Source organism: Anomaloglossus baeobatrachus, chromosome 10 (genome assembly GCF_048569485.1).
Source record: "Anomaloglossus baeobatrachus isolate aAnoBae1 chromosome 10, aAnoBae1.hap1, whole genome shotgun sequence".
NCBI lineage: Eukaryota > Metazoa > Chordata > Amphibia > Anura > Aromobatidae > Anomaloglossus > Anomaloglossus baeobatrachus.
Window position 1 is genome coordinate 206,242,101 of NC_134362.1, and position 19,412 is coordinate 206,261,512.

Consider the following 19,412-nt stretch of genomic DNA (forward strand, 5'->3'; position numbering starts at 1 on the left):
TGCACCAAATAGAATCAGGCGGGTTCTGTGCTCCGGTGCTACAATATAACTGCGCCAAATAGAATCAGGCGGGTTCTGTGCTCCGGTGTTACAATATAACTGCACAATAATAGAATCAGGCGGGTTCTGTGCTCCGGTGTTACAATATTACTGCACCAAATAGAATCAGGCGGGTTCTGTGCTCCGGTGTTACAATATTACTGCACCAAATAGAATCAGGCGGGTTCTGTGCTCCGGTGTTACAATATTACTGCACCAAATAGAATCAGGCGGGTTCTGTGCTCCGGTGCTACAATATAACTGCACAATAATAGAATCAGGCGGGTTCTGTGCTCCGGTGTTACAATATAACTGCACAATAATAGAATCAGGCGGGTTCTGTGCTCCGGTGTTACAATATTACTGCACCAAATAGAATCAGGCGGGTTCTGTGCTCCGGTGTTACAATATAACTGCACCAAATAGAATCAGGCAGCTTCTGTGCTCCGGTGCTACAATATAACTGCACAATAATAGAATCAGGCGGGTTCTGTGCTCCGGTGTTACAATATAACTGCACCAAATAGAATCAGGCGGGTTCTGTGCTCCGGTGCTACAATATAACTGCACAATAATAGAATCAGGCGGGTTCTGTGCTCCGGTGTTACAATATAGCTGCTCCAAATAGAATCAGGCGGGTTCTGTGCTCCGGTGTTACAATATAACTGCACAATAATAGAATCAGGCGGGTTCTGTGCTCCGGTGCTACAATATAACTGCACAATAATAGAATCAGGCGGGTTCTGTGCTCCGGTGCTACAATATAACTGCACAATAATAGAATCAGGCGGGTTCTGTGCTCCGGTGTTACAATATAACTGCACCAAATAGAATCAGGCGGGTTCTGTGCTCCGGTGTTACAATATAACTGCACCAAATAGAATCAGGCGGGTTCTGTGCTCCGGTGTTACAATATAACTGCACCAAATAGAATCAGGCGGGTTCTGTGCTCCGGTGTTACAATATAACTGCACAATAATAGAATCAGGCGTGTTCTGTGCTCCGGTGCTACAATATAACTGCACCAAATAGAATCAGGCGGGTTCTGTGCTCCGGTGTTACAATATAACTGCACAATAATAGAATCAGGCGGGTTCTGTGCTCCGGTGCTACAATATAACTGCACAATAATAGAATCAGGCGGGTTCTGTGCTCCGGTGTTACAATATAACTGCACAATAATAGAATCAGGCGGGTTCTGTGCTCCGGTGTTACAATATAACTGCACCAAATAGAATCAGGCGGGTTCTGTGCTCCGGTGTTACAATATAACTGCACAATAATAGAATCAGGCGGGTTCTGTGCTCCGGTGCTACAATATAACTGCACAATAATAGAATCAGGCGGGTTCTGTGCTCCGGTGCTACAATATAACTGCACCAAATAGAATCAGGCGGGTTCTGTGCTCCAGTGTTACAATATAACTGCACCAAATAGAATCAGGCGGGTTCTGTGCTCCGGTGTTACAATATAACTGCACCAAATAGAATCAGGCGGGTTCTGTGCTCCGGTGCTACAATATAACTGCACCAAATAGAATCAGGCGGGTTCTGTGCTCCGGTGCTACAATATAACTGCACAATAATAGAATCAGGCGGGTTCTGTGCTCCGGTGTTACAATATAACTGCACCAAATAGAATCAGGCGGGTTCTGTGCTCCGGTGTTACAATATAACTGCACCAAATAGAATCAGGCGGGTTCTGTGCTCCAGTGTTACAATATAACTGCACAATAATAGAATCAGGCGGGTTCTGTGCTCCGGTGTTACAATATAACTGCGCCAAATAGAATCAGGCGGGTTCTGTGCTCCGGTGTTACAATATAACTGCGCCAAATAGAATCAGGCGGGTTCTGTGCTCCGGTGTTACAATATAACTGCACCAAATAGAATCAGGCGGGTTCTGTGCTCCGGTGTTACAATATAACTGCGCCAAATAGAATCAGGCGGGTTCTGTGCTCCGGTGCTACAATATAACTGCACCAAATAGAATCAGGCGGGTTCTGTGCTCCGGTGCTACAATATAACTGCACCAAATAGAATCAGGCGGGTTCTGTGCTCCGGTGTTACAATATAACTGCTCCAAATAGAATCAGGCGGTTTCTGTGCTCCGGTGCTACAATATAACTGCACAATAATAGAATCAGGCGGGTTCTGTGCTCCGGTGTTACAATATAACTGCACAATAATAGAATCAGGCGGGTTCTGTGCTCCGGTGCTACAATATAACTGCACAATAATAGAATCAGGCAGGTTCTGTGCTCCGGTGTTACAATATTACTGCACCAAATAGAATCAGGCGGGTTCTGTGCTCCGGTGCTACAATATAACTGCACCAAATAGAATCAGGCGGGTTCTGTGCTCCGGTGCTACAATATAACTGCACAATAATAGAATCAGGCGGGTTCTGTGCTCCGGTGTTACAATATAACTGCACCAAATAGAATCAGGCGGGTTCTGTGCTCCGGTGTTACAATATAACTGCACAATAATAGAATCAGGCAGGTTCTGTGCTCCGGTGCTACAATATAACTGCACAATAATAGAATCAGGCGGGTTCTGTGCTCCGGTGTTACAATATAACTGCACCAAATAGAATCAGGCGGGTTCTGTGCTCCGGTGCTACAATATAACTGCACAATAATAGAATCAGGCGGGTTCTGTGCTCCGGTGTTACAATATAGCTGCTCCAAATAGAATCAGGCGGGTTCTGTGCTCCGGTGTTACAATATAACTGCACAATAATAGAATCAGGCGGGTTCTGTGCTCCGGTGCTACAATATAACTGCACAATAATAGAATCAGGCGGGTTCTGTGCTCCGGTGCTACAATATAACTGCACAATAATAGAATCAGGCGGGTTCTGTGCTCCGGTGTTACAATATAACTGCACCAAATAGAATCAGGCGGGTTCTGTGCTCCGGTGTTACAATATAACTGCACCAAATAGAATCAGGCGGGTTCTGTGCTCCGGTGTTACAATATAACTGCACCAAATAGAATCAGGCGGGTTCTGTGCTCCGGTGTTACAATATAACTGCACAATAATAGAATCAGGCGGGTTCTGTGCTCCGGTGCTACAATATAACTGCACCAAATAGAATCAGGCGGGTTCTGTGCTCCGGTGCTACAATATAACTGCACCAAATAGAATCAGGCGGGTTCTGTGCTCCGGTGTTACAATATAACTGCACAATAATAGAATCAGGCGGGTTCTGTGCTCCGGTGCTACAATATAACTGCACAATAATAGAATCAGGCGGGTTCTGTGCTCCGGTGTTACAATATAACTGCACAATAATAGAATCAGGCGGGTTCTGTGCTCCGGTGCTACAATATAACTGCACAATAATAGAATCAGGCGGGTTCTGTGCTCCGGTGCTACAATATAACTGCACCAAATAGAATCAGGCGGGTTCTGTGCTCCGGTGTTACAATATAACTGCACCAAATAGAATCAGGCGGGTTCTGTGCTCCGGTGCTACAATATAACTGCACCAAATAGAATCAGGCGGGTTCTGTGCTCCGGTGCTACAATATAACTGCACAATAATAGAATCAGGCGGGTTCTGTGCTCCGGTGTTACAATATAACTGCACCAAATAGAATCAGGCGGGTTCTGTGCTCCGGTGTTACAATATAACTGCACCAAATAGAATCAGGCGGGTTCTGTGCTCCAGTGTTACAATATAACTGCACAATAATAGAATCAGGCGGGTTCTGTGCTCCGGTGCTACAATATAACTGCACCAAATAGAATCAGGCGGGTTCTGTGCTCCGGTGTTACAATATAACTGCGCCAAATAGAATCAGGCGGGTTCTGTGCTCCGGTGTTACAATATAACTGCACCAAATAGAATCAGGCGGGTTCTGTGCTCCAGTGCTACAATATAACTGCACCAAATAGAATCAGGCGGGTTCTGTGCTCCGGTGTTACAATATAACTGCGCCAAATAGAATCAGGCGGGTTCTGTGCTCCGGTGCTACAATATAACTGCACCAAATAGAATCAGGCGGGTTCTGTGCTCCGGTGTTACAATATAACTGCACCAAATAGAATCAGGCGGGTTCTGTGCTCCGGTGTTACAATATAACTGCACAATAATAGAATCAGGCGGGTTCTGTGCTCCGGTGCTACAATATAACTGCACAATAATAGAATCAGGCGGGTTCTGTGCTCCGGTGTTACAATATAACTGCACCAAATAGAATCAGACGGGTTCTGTGCTCCGGTGCTACAATATAACTGCACCAAATAGAATCAGGCGGGTTCTGTGCTCCGGTGCTACAATATAACTGCACAATAATAGAATCAGGCGGGTTCTGTGCTCCGGTGTTACAATATAACTGCACAATAATAGAATCAGGCGGGTTCTGTGCTCCGGTGTTACAATATAACTGCACCAAATAGAATCAGGCGGGTTCTGTGCTCCGGTGCTACAATATAACTGCACCAAATAGAATCAGGCGGGTTCTGTGCTCCGGTGCTACAATATAACTGCACCAAATAGAATCAGGCGGGTTCTGTGCTCCGGTGTTACAATATAACTGCACCAAATAGAATCAGGCGGGTTCTGTGCTCCGGTGTTACAATATAACTGCACAATAATAGAATCAGGCGGGTTCTGTGCTCCGGTGTTACAATATAACTGCACAATAATAGAATCAGGCGGGTTCTGTGCTCCGGTGTTACAATATAACTGCACAATAATAGAATCAGGCGGGTTCTGTGCTCCGGTGCTACAATATAACTGCACAATAATAGAATCAGGCGGGTTCTGTGCTCCGGTGCTACAATATAACTGCACCAAATAGAATCAGGCGGTTCTGTGCTCCGGTGCTACAATATAACTGCACAATAATAGAATCAGGCGGGTTCTGTGCTCCAGTGCTACAATATAACTGCACCAAATAGAATCAGGCAGGTTCTGTGCTCCGGTGCTACAATATAACTGCACAATAATAGAATCAGGCGGGTTCTGTGCTCCGGTGTTACAATATAACTGCACCAAATAGAATCAGGCGGCTTCTGTGCTCCGGTGTTACAATATAACTGCACCAAATAGAATCAGGCGGGTTCTGTGCTCCGGTGCTACAATATAACTGCACCAAATAGAATCAGGCGGGTTCTGTGCTCCGGTGCTACAATATAACTGCTCCAAATAGAATCAGGCGGGTTCTGTGCTCCGGTGCTACAATATAACTGCTCCAAATAGAATCAGGCGGGTTCTGTGCTCCGATGTTACAATATAACTGCACCAAATAGAATCAGGCAGGTTCTGTGCTCCGGTGTTACAATATAACTGCACAATAATAGAATCAGGCGGGTTCTGTGCTCCGGTGCTACAATATAACTGCACCAAATAGAATCAGGCGGGTTCTGTGCTCCGGTGCTACAATATAACTGCACAATAATAGAATCAGGCGGGTTCTGTGCTCCGGTGTTACAATATAACTGCACCAAATAGAATCAGGCGGGTTCTGTGCTCCGGTGCTACAATATAACTGCACAATAATAGAATCAGGCGGGTTCTGTGCTCCGGTGTTACAATATAACTGCTCCAAATAGAATCAGGCGGGTTCTGTGCTCCGGTGCTACAATATAACTGCACCAAATAGAATCAGGCGGGTTCTGTGCTCCGGTGCTACAATATAACTGCACCAAATAGAATCAGGCGGGTTCTGTGCTCCGGTGTTACAATATAACTGCGCCAAATAGAATCAGGTGGGTTCTGTGCTCCGGTGCTACAATATAACTGCACCAAATAGAATCAGGCGGGTTCTGTGCTCCGGTGTTACAATATAACTGCACAATAATACAATCAGGCGGGTTCTGTGCTCCGGTGTTACAATATAACTGCACCAAATAGAATCAGGCGGGTTCTGTGCTCCGGTGCTACAATATAACTGCACCAAATAGAATCAGGCGGGTTCTGTGCTCCGGTGTTACAATATAACTGCGCCAAATAGAATCAGGCGGGTTCTGTGCTCCGGTGTTACAATATAACTGCACCAAATAGAATCAGGCGGGTTCTGTGCTCTGGTGTTACAATATAACTGCTCCAAATAGAATCAGGCGGGTTCTGTGCTCCGATGTTACAATATAACTGCACCAAATAGAATCAGGCGGGTTCTGTGCTCTGGTGTTACAATATAACTGCTCCAAATAGAATCAGGCGGGTTCTGTGCTCCGATGTTACAATATAACTGCACCAAATAGAATCAGGCGGGTTCTGTGCTCCGGTGTTACAATATAATTGCACAATAATAGAATCAGGCGGCTTCTGTGCTCCGGTGTTACAATATAACTGCACCAAATAGAATCAGGCGGGTTCTGTGCTCCGGTACTGCAATGTAACTGCACAACAAGTCTGGATCCGTGGCTTCCATCCATGGCAATATTGAGTGATAAACTCCCCTGTGGACACTAAACAGGAGCCCCGAAAGTGATTATCAGCCGTCAGCACCGCAGGACTGGAAAACACAATCTGTGCACAAAGGAAAACAGAGACTGCAATAAAAACCCGACTGCAGAATCCATCAGCACCGCAGCGCTGGAAAATGTAAGTCAGGGCACCGAGCTGTGGAGCCGCCGCTGCCGCCGCTCACACGGCTGTTTTTCTAGCTTGTAAAGTCTCACAACCCATAGGAAATTAGGAGTTTGCAACCCCAAGAATGATTGGAAAAAGCTGGCCGGGAAGCCGCGCTGGCAGCCGACTCCGGGACACGTCTGCCGCTCCAGATCAGATTCTTTCACTGTTTTCTTGCGGTGCTGGCAGACGCCGGGTCACGGGGAATTTGGGTTAATAATGAAGCGTGTGCGCAGAATGCTGACTCGCCGCTTTCTATTAAGTCACTACGTGGTGGGTCTCGTCCTCCATAATATCCGCCATCCCTCACAGGGTTAATCAGCCTGCAACTTTCTTTTATTCCAATTTTTTTTTAGTTTTTTGTTTTGGAAGCAAAAGTTTGGATTTTAGGCATTTTTTTGCCAAATTCATTCTGGAATATATGCCATTTTTACTTTTGAATTTTATTGTTTTTTTTTTACTTTTCAAAATGTCAATTAACTTTCTTGTATTCATAATTGTTTTTGAGACTTTTTTAGGCCTAAAACACACTTCCGCATAAATAACATACGTGTCACACGTTCCGTTTTTCGGGTCCGTGTTCCGTTTTTTATGGTCGTTTCTCCGGTACGCATGGCATCCGTGTGATGGCGTATGCGAGCCGTGTGTGTGTGGCATGGCTGTGTATGCGTACGTGTAATGTCCGTGTGAAATGTTCCGTGTGTGATGCACAATGTCGTTGATACATACCCGCAGACAGCAGACAGAGTTGCGCGATGAGAATGAACTCAGGTGAACTTCACCCGACTTCATTGTCATCCCGCGGTTCTGTCTGTGTCGCGTACTGATTAGCGGTCATCCGTGAAGGATTCACCAGTGACCGCTAATCCCCCAAGTGACTGAAGTGAGCAGCGCGATTAGTGCTGCTGTCACTCAGGTTACCCACGGCTAGCTGGAGTCCTCCCCCCGAGACCGCAACTCACCTGTGACTTCACTCGGACGACTTGCAGTCACAGTTGGAGGATCCAGCGGTGACCGCGAGTAACCTCAGTGACATCATCGCTGATCGCACGGCTCACCTCAGTTGCTGCGTGGAGCTGTCAGGAGCGGCGGTGTCTTCTGCAGCTCCTGTCACCTTCATGTAGCAGAGCTGGAAGCGATGCGGGACCTCCGTGGATTACGCCGGACATAGATGGCTTTTTGGGGCTTAATAAGTGGTGAACGAGGGTATTTGTTATTGTTTATTATAGCAAATAAAGGATTTTTCGTTGTGTGTGTTTATTAACTTTAAATTAGGGGTGTCTCATAGATGCCTGACATGATTAATCTTGGACTTAGTGGCAGCTATGGGCTGCTGCCATTAACTCCTTATTACCCCGATTGCCACCGCACCAGGGCAAATCGGGAAGAGCCGGGTACAGTCCCAGAACTGTCGCATCTAATGGATGCGGCAATTCTGGGCGGCTGCTGGCTGATATTGTTAGGCTGGGGGGCTCCCGATAATATGGGGCTCCCCATCCTGAGAATACCAGCCTTCAGCCTTATGGCTTTATCTTGGCTGGTATAAAAATTGGGGGGGGGACCGCACGTCGGTTTTTTTAATTATTTAATTACTTATTTTACTGCACAGTATAGACACGCCCACCGGCTGCTGTGATTGGTTGCAGTGAGACAGCTGTTAATCAGCGTGTGGGCGTGTCTAACTGCAACCAATCATAGGCGCCTGTGGGCGGGGGAAGCAGGGAATAGTAGACTGATTAATGAGCGGCCGGCATTTTTACATTAATTGAAGCCGCGTATCTTTGGCACAGCTGTTCTACGCCACGCTGGAAATCGGGGATCGTTGAGTATGCGACAGGGGAAGATACAGAACGAGCGCCAAAGGGATGATGACTGAGAACAGCAGAAAAAAAGGTAAGTAGACTGACAATTAACAAAAAAAAAAACAAAAAATCCTGACATCATTCGTTAAAAAACGCCCATGGACGGTACATGCTGAACACGGACATGCTCCGTGCGCCGTCCGTGCAGGCACGGACCCATTGACTTTAGCGGGTCCGTGCCTGCGTGCTGACCGCCAAAAACGGACATGTCGACCGTGTGGGAAAACGCACACACGTACTAACCACATGGACACACTTTCCATGTGATTTTACGTGTGTGTGCCATCTACCATAGGGTAACATTGGTCAACGTGTCTCCGTGTCTCCGGGACGTGCAAAAACGTAACAAACACGTACCGGAGGCACGGATGTGTGTTGCAGGCCTTATTCAGAATTGTTTCTGAGTGTTTTTTTGGGAGCAAAAGTTTGGATTTTAGGCATTTTTTTTTTGCAAATGTATTCTGCCTTTTGTGACATTTTTACACTATTATTTATATTTGGTTTTTTTACTTTTCACTTTTTTGGTTTTTCTTAACAATATGTGAATTTTTTTATTATTTATTTATTAAATATTTTCAGCAAATTCTGTTTTTTTTTTTTAACTTTTCAAAATGTCACAAAATGTTTGCACAATTGTAGTCTAGTCTAGTATACAATGATTCCACTGTTGCCTTTAAGTGCAATTTAGTTACTTCTTCCACTTGCAGTACCGCTCTCCACCACTGCTCAGGCTCATATTTGCCATAGATAACAGTGCAACAGCGCCCCCACACAATCCTCATCATTGTCATCTGTTCACTAAAAATCCTGCAGAAGTTAAGAATTAATTTGATTTTAAAATAAAAGGAATCTCTGATATATATTTCTTTTTATCCGTCTGGCTGGATAGATCACACTGTGATAATGGTGTTTGTAAGTCAGCATCCTGGGAAAGCTGGGCTGAGGTTACTGTGTATTCTTGCTGGTTACGCTCTGGCTTCTCCGCAGGTTCCACGCTGCTGGCTCCACTTTTACTTATGAGGTTTTCTTACAGAGAAAAAATGAATCTTATGTGATAACCATCAGAGGATAAAATTCCCGGGGCCGGCGGGGGCTGTGCACGCAGCACGGTTACGTCAATGCACCGCTTGTTAGACACATGCGATCTGGATGTTTCCACTCCTTGAGAAAGTCGACTTTGGAACAAGCAGCTCTCGATATTATATACCGCTCTGCCAGAGGAATATAGAAATATCCTCATCAAAAGTCTGCGCCACAAGTGCGGGACACCAATCTGTCCACAGAACGGAGCAGTGGCCTCAGATCTGCCAGTAACTTCATCCACAGGGATAATGGGAGTTACTGTGGATGCTGGCAACCATAACATGGAAGGGTATTAAGAGGGTTTTCCAGGATAGGGCACTGTACCATGGCAAATCCGTATACAGTACAATATACACACTGTTACGATTCAGCTTTTTTTCCAGGATACGGCACTGCACCATGGCAATTCCATACACGGTGCAACATACACACTGTTAGTGTTCAGCTTTTTTTCCAGGATAGGACACTGTACCATGGCAAATCCATACAAGGTGCAACATACACACTGATAGGATTCAGCTCTTTTCCAGGATAGGGCACTGCACCATGGCAAATCCATACAAGGTGCAACCTACACACTGTTAGGATTCAGCTCTTTTCCAGGATAGGGCACTGCACCATGGCAAATCCATACAAGATGCAACATACACACTGTTAGGATTCAGCTCTTTTCCAAGATAAGTCACTTTAGCATCGCAAATCTGTACACAGTACAACATACACACTGTTAGGATTCAGCTCTTTTACAGTATAGGGCACTCTACCATGGCAAATCCATACATGGTGCAATATACAAACTGTTAGGATTCAGCTCTTTTCCAGGATAGGGCACTGCACCATGGCAAATCCATACATGGTGCAATATGCAAACTGTTAGGATTCAGCTCTTTTCCAAGATAAGTCACTTTAGCATGGCAAATCTGTACACAGTACAACATACACACTGTTAGGATTCAGCTCTTTTACAGTATAGGGCACTCTACCATGGCAAATCCATACATGGTGCAATATACACACTGTTAGGATTCAGCTCTTTTCCAGGATAGGGCACTGCACCATGGCAAATCCATACATGGTGCAATATACAAACTGTTAGGATTCAGCTCTTTTCCAAGATAAGTCACTTTAGCATGGCAAATCTGTACACAGTACAACATACACACTGTTAGGATTCAGCTCTTTTACAGTATAGGGCACTCTACCATGGCAAATTCGTACATGGTGCAACACACACACTGTTAGGATTCAGCTCTTTGCCAGGATAGGGCAGTGTACCATGGCAAATCTGTACATGGTGCAACATACACACAATGGTCAGTGTAAGGAGAGCCCTTCAGGGGTATTTCGGGGGGCATCCTCTTACCTTCTTGCGCCCGTCCTTCTTCACCCGTGACTTGGAGGAGCAGATGTTGTGCTTGGTGGATTTGAAGGACTCGAGCCGCCGCTTCATGTTCTGCTGGAAGACCTCCTTCTCCTGCCGCTCCTGCTCATCCTGGGTCATGAAGTGGCGGCTGTAGCTGGCCTTGCACTAGAAGGAGAAGACAATGTCTCGTGAAGGTGGATTGGACGGCGGGAACCTTTACAGACGGCGGTGTGAGCAGCCGCACCATCCTGCGCGGTTTGTAGAGGCCGCCCGTCAGCACGTGGTGCATAACCGCGTCTTCTCGGTCCCTCCCGCTGCGCACGGTGTCGATGACCTGGAGGTCCAGACAGGCTTTGCTCCCGTTCTCCCGCCTAGGAAAAAGCAAACATTCCGTTACATGCCGCACATGGCAGCGCTTTATGGAGTGATGTCATGCGATGATGTCACTAGGGCAGACGAGCACGGCGGGCGGGTTCAGGGCTCCTTACAGAAGGTTGGTCACTGAAGTCTCCGACATGGACGCTCGGCTCGGCATGGACGGTAACGACAGCCTATCCGGTGACACTATGTGACCTCCCTATGAGACAGGGGTGGGTATAGGATTAGTAGGAAAGACGCGAGTTAGTGCGAAATGAGTCAGCGGGTGAAAAATTCAGGAGGATTCCACAAATGAGCACAACATACAAGTACAGAGGATGGCGGGGGTCACAAACCGTGGAGATAAGACACTGGGAACATAACTAGTGAGGCAGCAATGTGAGCGGCAATCTGCCAGTACAGTGTGTGCCGGGACCTGCAACGCTCCGGGAGCTCAGCACCATCGCACAGTCGCCAGGATTTTACTGGCACCTTCATCTTCTGCTTACTGAATCATCACAATTTGCAAATGTTTTCTTTCCGTTCTGCAGGAAGAGCCCGCCCACTCTGCAGGAAGAGCCCGCCCACTCTGCAGGAAGAGCCCGCCCACACTGCAGGAAGAGCCCGCCCACACTGCAGGAAGAGCCCGCCCACACTGCAGGAAGAGCCCGCCCACTCTGCAGGAAGAGCCCGCCCACTCTGCAGGAAGAGCCCGCCCACACTGCAGGAAGAGCCCACCCACTCTGCAGGAAGAGCCCGCCCACTCTGCAGGAAGAGCCCACCCACTCTGCAGGAAGAACCCGCCCACACTGCAGGAAGAGCCCGCCCACACTGCAGGAAAAGCCTGCCCACTGTGCAGATAGAGCCCACCCACTATGCAGGAAGAGTCCGCCCACTCTACAGGAAGAACCCGCCCACTCTACAGGAAGAGCCCGCCTACACTGCAGGAAGAGCCAGCCCACACTGCAGGAAGAGCCCGCCCACTCTGCAGGAAGAGCCCGCCCACTCTGCAGGAAGAGCCCGCCCACTCTGCAGGAAGAGCCTGCCCACTCTGCAGGAAGAGCCCACCCACTCTGCAGGAAGAGCCCGCCCACTCTGCAGGAAGAGCCCGCCCACTCTGCAGGAAGAACCCGCCCACTCTGCAGGAAGAACCCGCCCACACTGCAGGAAGAGCCCGCCCACACTGCAGGAAGAGCCTGCCCACTGTGCAGATAGAGCCCGCCCACTATGCAGGAAGAGTCCGCCCACTCTACAGGAAGAACCCGCCCACACTGCAGGAAGAGCCCGCCCACTCTGCAGGAAGAGCCCGCCCACTCTGCAGGAAGAGCCCGCCCACTCTGCAGGAAGAGCCCGCCCACTCTGCAGGAAGAGGCCGCCCACTCTGCAGGAAGAGCCCGCCCACTCTGCAGGAAGAGCCCGCCCACTCTGCAGGAAGTGCCCGCCCACTCTGCAGGAAGTGCCCGCCCACTCTGCAGGAAGAGCCCACCCACACTGCAGGAAGAGCCCGCCCACTATGAAGGAAGAGCCCACCCAACCTGCAGGAAGAGCCCGCCCACTCTGCAGGAAGAGGCCGCCCACTCTGCAGGAAGAGCCCGCCCACTCTGCAGGAAGAGCCCGCCCACTCTGCAGGAAGAGCCCGCCCACTCTGCAGGAAGAGCCCGCCCACACTGCAGGAAGAGCCCGCCCACACTGCAGGAAGAGCCCGCCCACACTGCAGGAAGAGCCCGCCCACTCTGCAGGAAGAGCCCGCCCACTCTGCAGGAAGAGCCCGCCCACACTGCAGGAAGAGCCCGCCCACTCTGCAGGAAGAGCCCGCCCACTCTGCAGGAAGAACCCGCCCACACTGCAGGAAGAGCCCGCCCACACTGCAGGAAAAGCCTGCCCACTGTGCAGATAGAGCCCACCCACTATGCAGGAAGAGTCCGCCCACTCTACAGGAAGAGCCCGCCCACACTGCAGGAAGAGCCCGCCCACACTGCAGGAAGAGCCAGCCCACACTGCAGGAAGAGCCCGCCCACTCTGCAGGAAGAGCCCGCCCACTCTGCAGGAAGAGCCCGCCCACTCTGCAGGAAGAGCCCGCCCACTCTGCAGGAAGAGCCCGCCCACTCTGCAGGAAGAGCCTGCCCACTCTGCAGGAAGAGCCCGCCCACTCTGCAAGAAGAGCCCGCCCACTCTGCAGGAAGAGCCCGCCCACTCTGCAGGAAGAGCCCGCCCACTCTGCAGGAAGAACCCGCCCACACTGCAGGAAGAGCCCGCCCACACTGCAGGAAAAGTCTGCCCACTGTGCAGATAGAGCCCACCCACTATGCAGGAAGAGTCCGCCCACTCTACAGGAAGAACCTGCCCACACTGCAGGAAGAGCCCGCCCACTCTGCAGGAAGAGGCCGCCCACTCTGCAGGAAGAGCCCGCCCACTCTGCAGGAAGAGGCCGCCCACTCTGCAGGAAGAGCCCGCCCACTCTGCAGGAAGAGCCCGCCCACTCTGCAGGAAGTGCCCGCCCACTCTGCAGGAAGAGCCCACCCACACTGCAGGAAGAGCCCGCCCACTATGAAGGAAGAGCCCACCCAACCTGCAGGAAGAGCCCGCCCACTATGAAGGAAGAGACCGCCCACTATGAAGAAAGAGGCCGCCAACTTTGAAGGAAGAGCCCGCCCACTTTGCAGGAAGAGACCACCCACACTGCAGGAAGAGCCTGCCCACTCTGTAGGAAGAGCCCGCCCAACCTGCAGGAAGAGCGCGCCCAACTTTCAGGAAGAGCCTGCCCACTCTGCAGGAAGAGCCCGCCCACTCTGCAGGAAGAGCCCGCCCACTCTGCAGGAAGAGCCCGCCCACTCTGCAGGAAGAGCCCGCCCACTCTGCAGGAAGAGCCCGCCCACTCTGCAGGAAGAGCCCGCCCACTCTGCAGGAAGAGCCCGCCCACTCTGCAGGAAGAGCCCGCCCACTCTGCAGGAAGAGCCCGCCCACTCTGCAGGAAGAGCCCACCCACTCTGCAGGAAGAGCCCGCCCTCTCTGCAGGAAGTGCCCGCCCTCTCTGCAGGAAGAGCCCGCCCACTCTGCAGGACGAGCCCGCCCACTCTGCAGGACGAGCCTGCCCACTCTGCAGGAAGACTCCGCCCACTCTGCAGGAAGACTCCGCCCACTCTGCAGGATGAGCCCGCCCACTCTGCAGGCAGATTCTGCCCACTCTGCAGGAAGATTCCGCCCTCTCTGCAGGAAGATTCCGCCCTCTCTGCAGGAAGATTCCGTCCTCTCTGCAGGAAGAGCCCGCCCACTCAGCAGGAAAATTCCACCCATTCAGCAGCAGGCATCCGCTCACAAGCCGAGGTTACACCGCCCCCTTCTGTTACACCGGCAGTGACGGTGCAGGTGGGAGTCATTATTACATGCAGTTACTGCAGACCCCGCGCTGTGTACCTGATCTGCCAGGCTCAGTGCGTCCCGAATATTCAGCTTGTAGCAAACCTCCCATATCTCATCCTTGATGCGGTACGCAGACTTCCTCATCAGGAGCTGGCTCAGATACTTCTTATCAAACTGCTCCCACCTGCAGCATGCAATGGCGGAGAGGAAGACACGTCAGAAGAAGCACAACCCCCATCCTCCATCACTCCCATCCTCCATCACTCCCATCCTCCATCACTCCCATCCTCCATCACTCCCATCCTCCATCACCCCCATCCTCCATCACCCCCATCCTCCATCACCCCCATCCTCCATCACTCCCATCCTCCATCACTCCCATCCTCCATCACTCCCATCCTCCATCACTCCCATCCTCCATCACCCCCATCCTCCATCACCCCCATCCTCCATCACCCCCATCCTCCATCACCCCCATCCTCCATCACTCCCATCCTCCATCACTCCCATCCTCCATCACTCCCATCCTCCATCACTCCATGGCTTCTGCAACATTCTAGTGATATTTGGGTTCCGGTTCTGCATGGCTGTCATGGTATTTAGCTCACAGAGGATTGTGCATTGAAGTGAATGGGATCCTGCAGACAGGTGCGGCGCTGTTTTTGGATAAGTCTGAACAATCCCTTTAAATACGGTAATTATCAGACTGTCTTGTCAGGTTAGAAACCACTATGTAATATAGATGTGATATCTCATCATGCGGGGAGCGATATGTCGGGGTGCACTTACTTATCTCTCCAATGATGGTAGCCATGATGTCCAATTATATCCTCAACAGCCGCCATAATGTGGTCAAAGGCCTGAAGGAGAGAGACGTTTTCATGACATTGACAATAGATATCAAAGTATAAGCAACAGATATGATGATAAAGGTGAAGGTCTGATGGCTCGGACCCCGATGATCACAAGTAAGGGGGTCCCAGAGTCCCCTGTGTGAATGGAGCGGCACAAGTAAGGGGGTCCCAGAGTCCCCTATTTGAATGGAGCGGCACAAGTAATGGGGTCCCAGAGTCCCCTATTTGAATGGAGCGGCACAAGTAATGGGGTCCCAGAGTCCCCTGTGTGAATGGAGCGGCACAAGTAAGGGGGTCCCAGAGTCCCCTGTGTGAATGGCGCGGTAGTGAGCATGTGCAGCTACTGCTCTATTCACTATCTTTAGGGAAAGTGGTCGGAAATGTTCACAACTGGAGAATTTTGGCGATCGGTGGGGGTCTCCGCTGCCAGACCTCCAGAAAGTACAGATATCAGCTAGAATAAGTGGTTTATGGGGCAACCCCTTTAAATGTGTGTTTAAGACATTCGGACCACTGCGGTCCCCAGTGATTCCAATATTGGGGTACCTCGAGGATAGAGCTGTCCTGAGTGGAGTGGACGGAGATGCACAAGCTCGGTCTCCACTCCGTTCACCGCCTGTGAGACTGCTAGAAACAGCCGAGCATGAAGCTCTGCAGCCCCATAGGTAGTGGACGGAGCCGAGGCCCATAACCATTCAGGACGGGGCTGCAGAGACTCATTTTTGGGGTTCCAGAGCCCCGATCTCCAGAGAGCAGGACGTTATTCCCGATCTTATGGATGGGGATATTTTGATTTTTGGGGCAGAATCCTTCAAGTTTGGACATCAAACACTCATGACCCAGGTTTTGCACGACAAGAAGATCATCAGCACTTGTCGTCTCTCAGCCGTTCCCAGAAATAACCGCGCCTCCCCACCGCCCCCCCCCCCCCAATGCCATCACGATGACTTATTCTCCTCCGGACCCTCTTATATCTCTATCTATATCCCCTCCCGAGCCGCAGAGACGCTGACCCCGGGCCTGCGGTTTGCCGAGGGCTCTTAATTAGATGGCACGGATGATTTGCTGGGGATGGAGGGCGAACAGCTGCGATGGCTGACGATCTTACGTGCTCGTGTAACTCCTCACTTAGCGTCGGCTTGTGGTGGTCTCGTCTCTTCACTTTCAGCCACTTGACAAGAGGTTTGATGGTCAGACCCTGAAACAGAAGAGAAGAGGGTAGAGTTGGTTTATTTTTAACTGTTCGTGTTAAAAACTTTCCAAAACTTTACATTGTTCCAGTTTAGGGGTGCCCACCAGGACATTGCAGACCCCCGACCTGCACAATACAAGTGGAGAAATCAGAGAAGGACAGGGAAGAGCAGAGAGCAGCGAGCTGAGTAATGACACCCAATGCCAGGCAGCTGCTGTAAAGCCTAAGCTTGTAGAGGACCGCAGGAATGCGTGCACCAGTGCATGATCTGGGGTTAGAAGGCTACAAGCTCACACCAGGTGCAGGATCACCAGGAAAAAATGATGGCTGTGCAGATTATTTTATGGGGGGTGATGGGTCTTCATGATAGATGGGTGACGGTCGATATTATTATTTTAACTGAATCATTAATTTATGACGCTGGTACAGTGTTAGTGTGCAATGCCCTCCCAATACACAGCAGTGACAGCATCAACGCCTCCTGTGATGTATATGATCCAGCCTCAGTGTATCCTTTGTCATGGATATACAGCAGTCTCAGAGTCTCCTATGTGATGTATACAGCAGTCTCAGTTTCTCCTATGTGATGTGTATACAGCAGAGTCTCAGTGTCTCCTATGTGATGTATACAGCAGTCTCGGTGTCTCCTATGTGATCTATATAGAGCACTATCGATGTCTCCTATGCAATGCATATACAGCAGTCTTGTTGTCTCCTATGTGATGTATACAACAGTCTTGTTGTCTCCTACATGATATATGGTATATACAACAGTTTCAGTGTCTCCTACATTGGTGTGTATAGAAGCTTTCTCAGTGTCTTGTATGTGATGTATATACAGCAGTGTTTTGGTGTCTCCTGTCTGATATGCATACAGCAGTGTCTTCTATGTGATGTATATACAGGGAACTCGGTATCTCCCATGAGATGTATATACATCAGCCTTAGCGTCTCCTATACGATGTATATAGAGCAGTCATGGCCATAGTGCAGTCTCAATGTCTCCTATGTGGTGTATACACAGCAGTCTCAGTATCTCCAGCTGTAATGTATATACAGCTGTCTCACGGTCTCCTTTATGACGTTTATAGAACAGTGTCTGTGTCTCCTATGTCGTGTACATAGAGCAGTCTCAAATGTCTCTTATGTAATGTTTATAGAACAGTCTCAGTTTCTCCTATGTGATGTATATACATGAGTCCCAGTTTCTCCTATGTGATGTATATACAACAGTCTCAGTTTTTCCTACGTAATGTATTTACAACAATCTCAGTGTCTCCTATGTGATGTATATACAACAGACTCAGTTTCTCCTATGTGATATATATACAACAGTCTCAGTTTCTCCTATGTGATGTATATACAAGAGTCCCAGTTTCTCCTATATGATGTATATTGCAGACCTCCCACTTCTTGAGTTCCATAAATGTAACATCAGCAGAGATGAATTTACCACTGTCAGGAGACATATGGTGTAATATACATCTGTGGACAGAACGTACTGCTGTGAGGTCTTATCATTGCAAAAAGTTGACTGATACAAATCTGGAAAAGCAGGTAGGTGTAGCAATATCATCCATACCACCTAACCACAGCCGCACCAAAGACAAGCAGCTCAGCCGTCACATTGAGGGGGGAGGTAATTAGATGTTTGACCAAATATAGCAGGGTCATTTCCAAGTTGGGAATTTTGGATGCCTCCCGAATGGCACCCCTGAACGCAAGGCACGGTGCTGAGCGGCAATATCACAAATAAGCCGACAGGTGTGGCGCTATTGTAGCCGTCTAGATGTGATAAGCTCATATGTTAGTAATTTCAATAATTGCTTCCCATAAGGACATTTTGGGGTCTTCAGACTATTTACAGGGTAAAATATAATCTCAATATACTGACAACTAATAAGGTCAATCAGGAACAGATAAACCTAATAATCCCGACGTGGAGGGATCGGCTTGTTCTCTGACCATCTGTGATCCCCTCTCCTCCCGGGACCCTCGTACTGGAGACCCCCGACTGCTAAGGAGACTGATTACTCCCTATTGTCACGGGATGATCCATAGACAAGACACCGGCGGATCCTCCCCGCACAGGACACACAGGTTAGCCCCGGATGAGAACGGAACAGACGCCGGCCGCTGCAACCGCAAAGGGAGAGAACAGAAATAAAGATAATAGCGAGATGTTTTCCTACACAGAATCCAAAATAAAGGAGGCTTTATACCGAGATGAAAGGACGAAACAAAGGGACAGTGTGCGCTTTATAGTGCCGCATCCTCAAAAGCCAGCGACACAATGACTGCACCGTGCAAACGGCACGATTCCCATAAGAGATACCACTCAGCTTCACCATACCCCAGACCGGCACTGGTATAAAGAGTGCTGGGAAAGCGGAGAACCATGCTCTGCCCTATAGCATTATATATGTAGAACCGGTATCACCTCGCCATCTCCTGTATATAATGATGCATGAACAGGTGGTATAACCTGGGCATCTCCTGTCCTGTATATAAGGATACATGAACAGGTGGTAACCTGGGTAAAAATGTTGGCACCTTTCCAAAATTGTGGGTAAACAACTTTGTTCCCAGCATGTGACGCTCGTTCAGACTCCTCTGTGACAAGTAACAGGCGTGGGCAATATGAAAATCACACCTGAAACCTGATAAAAAGGGGAGAAGTTGCCTCCATCTTTGCATTGTGTTTCTGTGTGTG

At 49.3% G+C, this 19,412-nt stretch overlaps 1 protein-coding gene across 1 annotated transcript in view; it reads right to left on the reverse strand.

The window, feature by feature from the left end:
* Positions 1 to 19,412, reverse strand: part of SLC9A5 (solute carrier family 9 member A5) — a 93,761-nt gene that overhangs the window by 22,868 nt on the left and 51,481 nt on the right. The window contains exons 8-13 of the mRNA XM_075326195.1: positions 16,616 to 16,705; positions 15,443 to 15,513; positions 14,708 to 14,837; positions 11,425 to 11,513; positions 11,181 to 11,307; positions 10,937 to 11,101 (exon numbers count right to left, since the gene is read on the reverse strand). Coding sequence (XP_075182310.1) covers positions 10,937 to 11,101; positions 11,181 to 11,307; positions 11,425 to 11,513; positions 14,708 to 14,837; positions 15,443 to 15,513; positions 16,616 to 16,705 — 672 coding nt within the window. The remainder of the gene's footprint in view (positions 1 to 10,936; positions 11,102 to 11,180; positions 11,308 to 11,424; positions 11,514 to 14,707; positions 14,838 to 15,442; positions 15,514 to 16,615; positions 16,706 to 19,412) is intronic.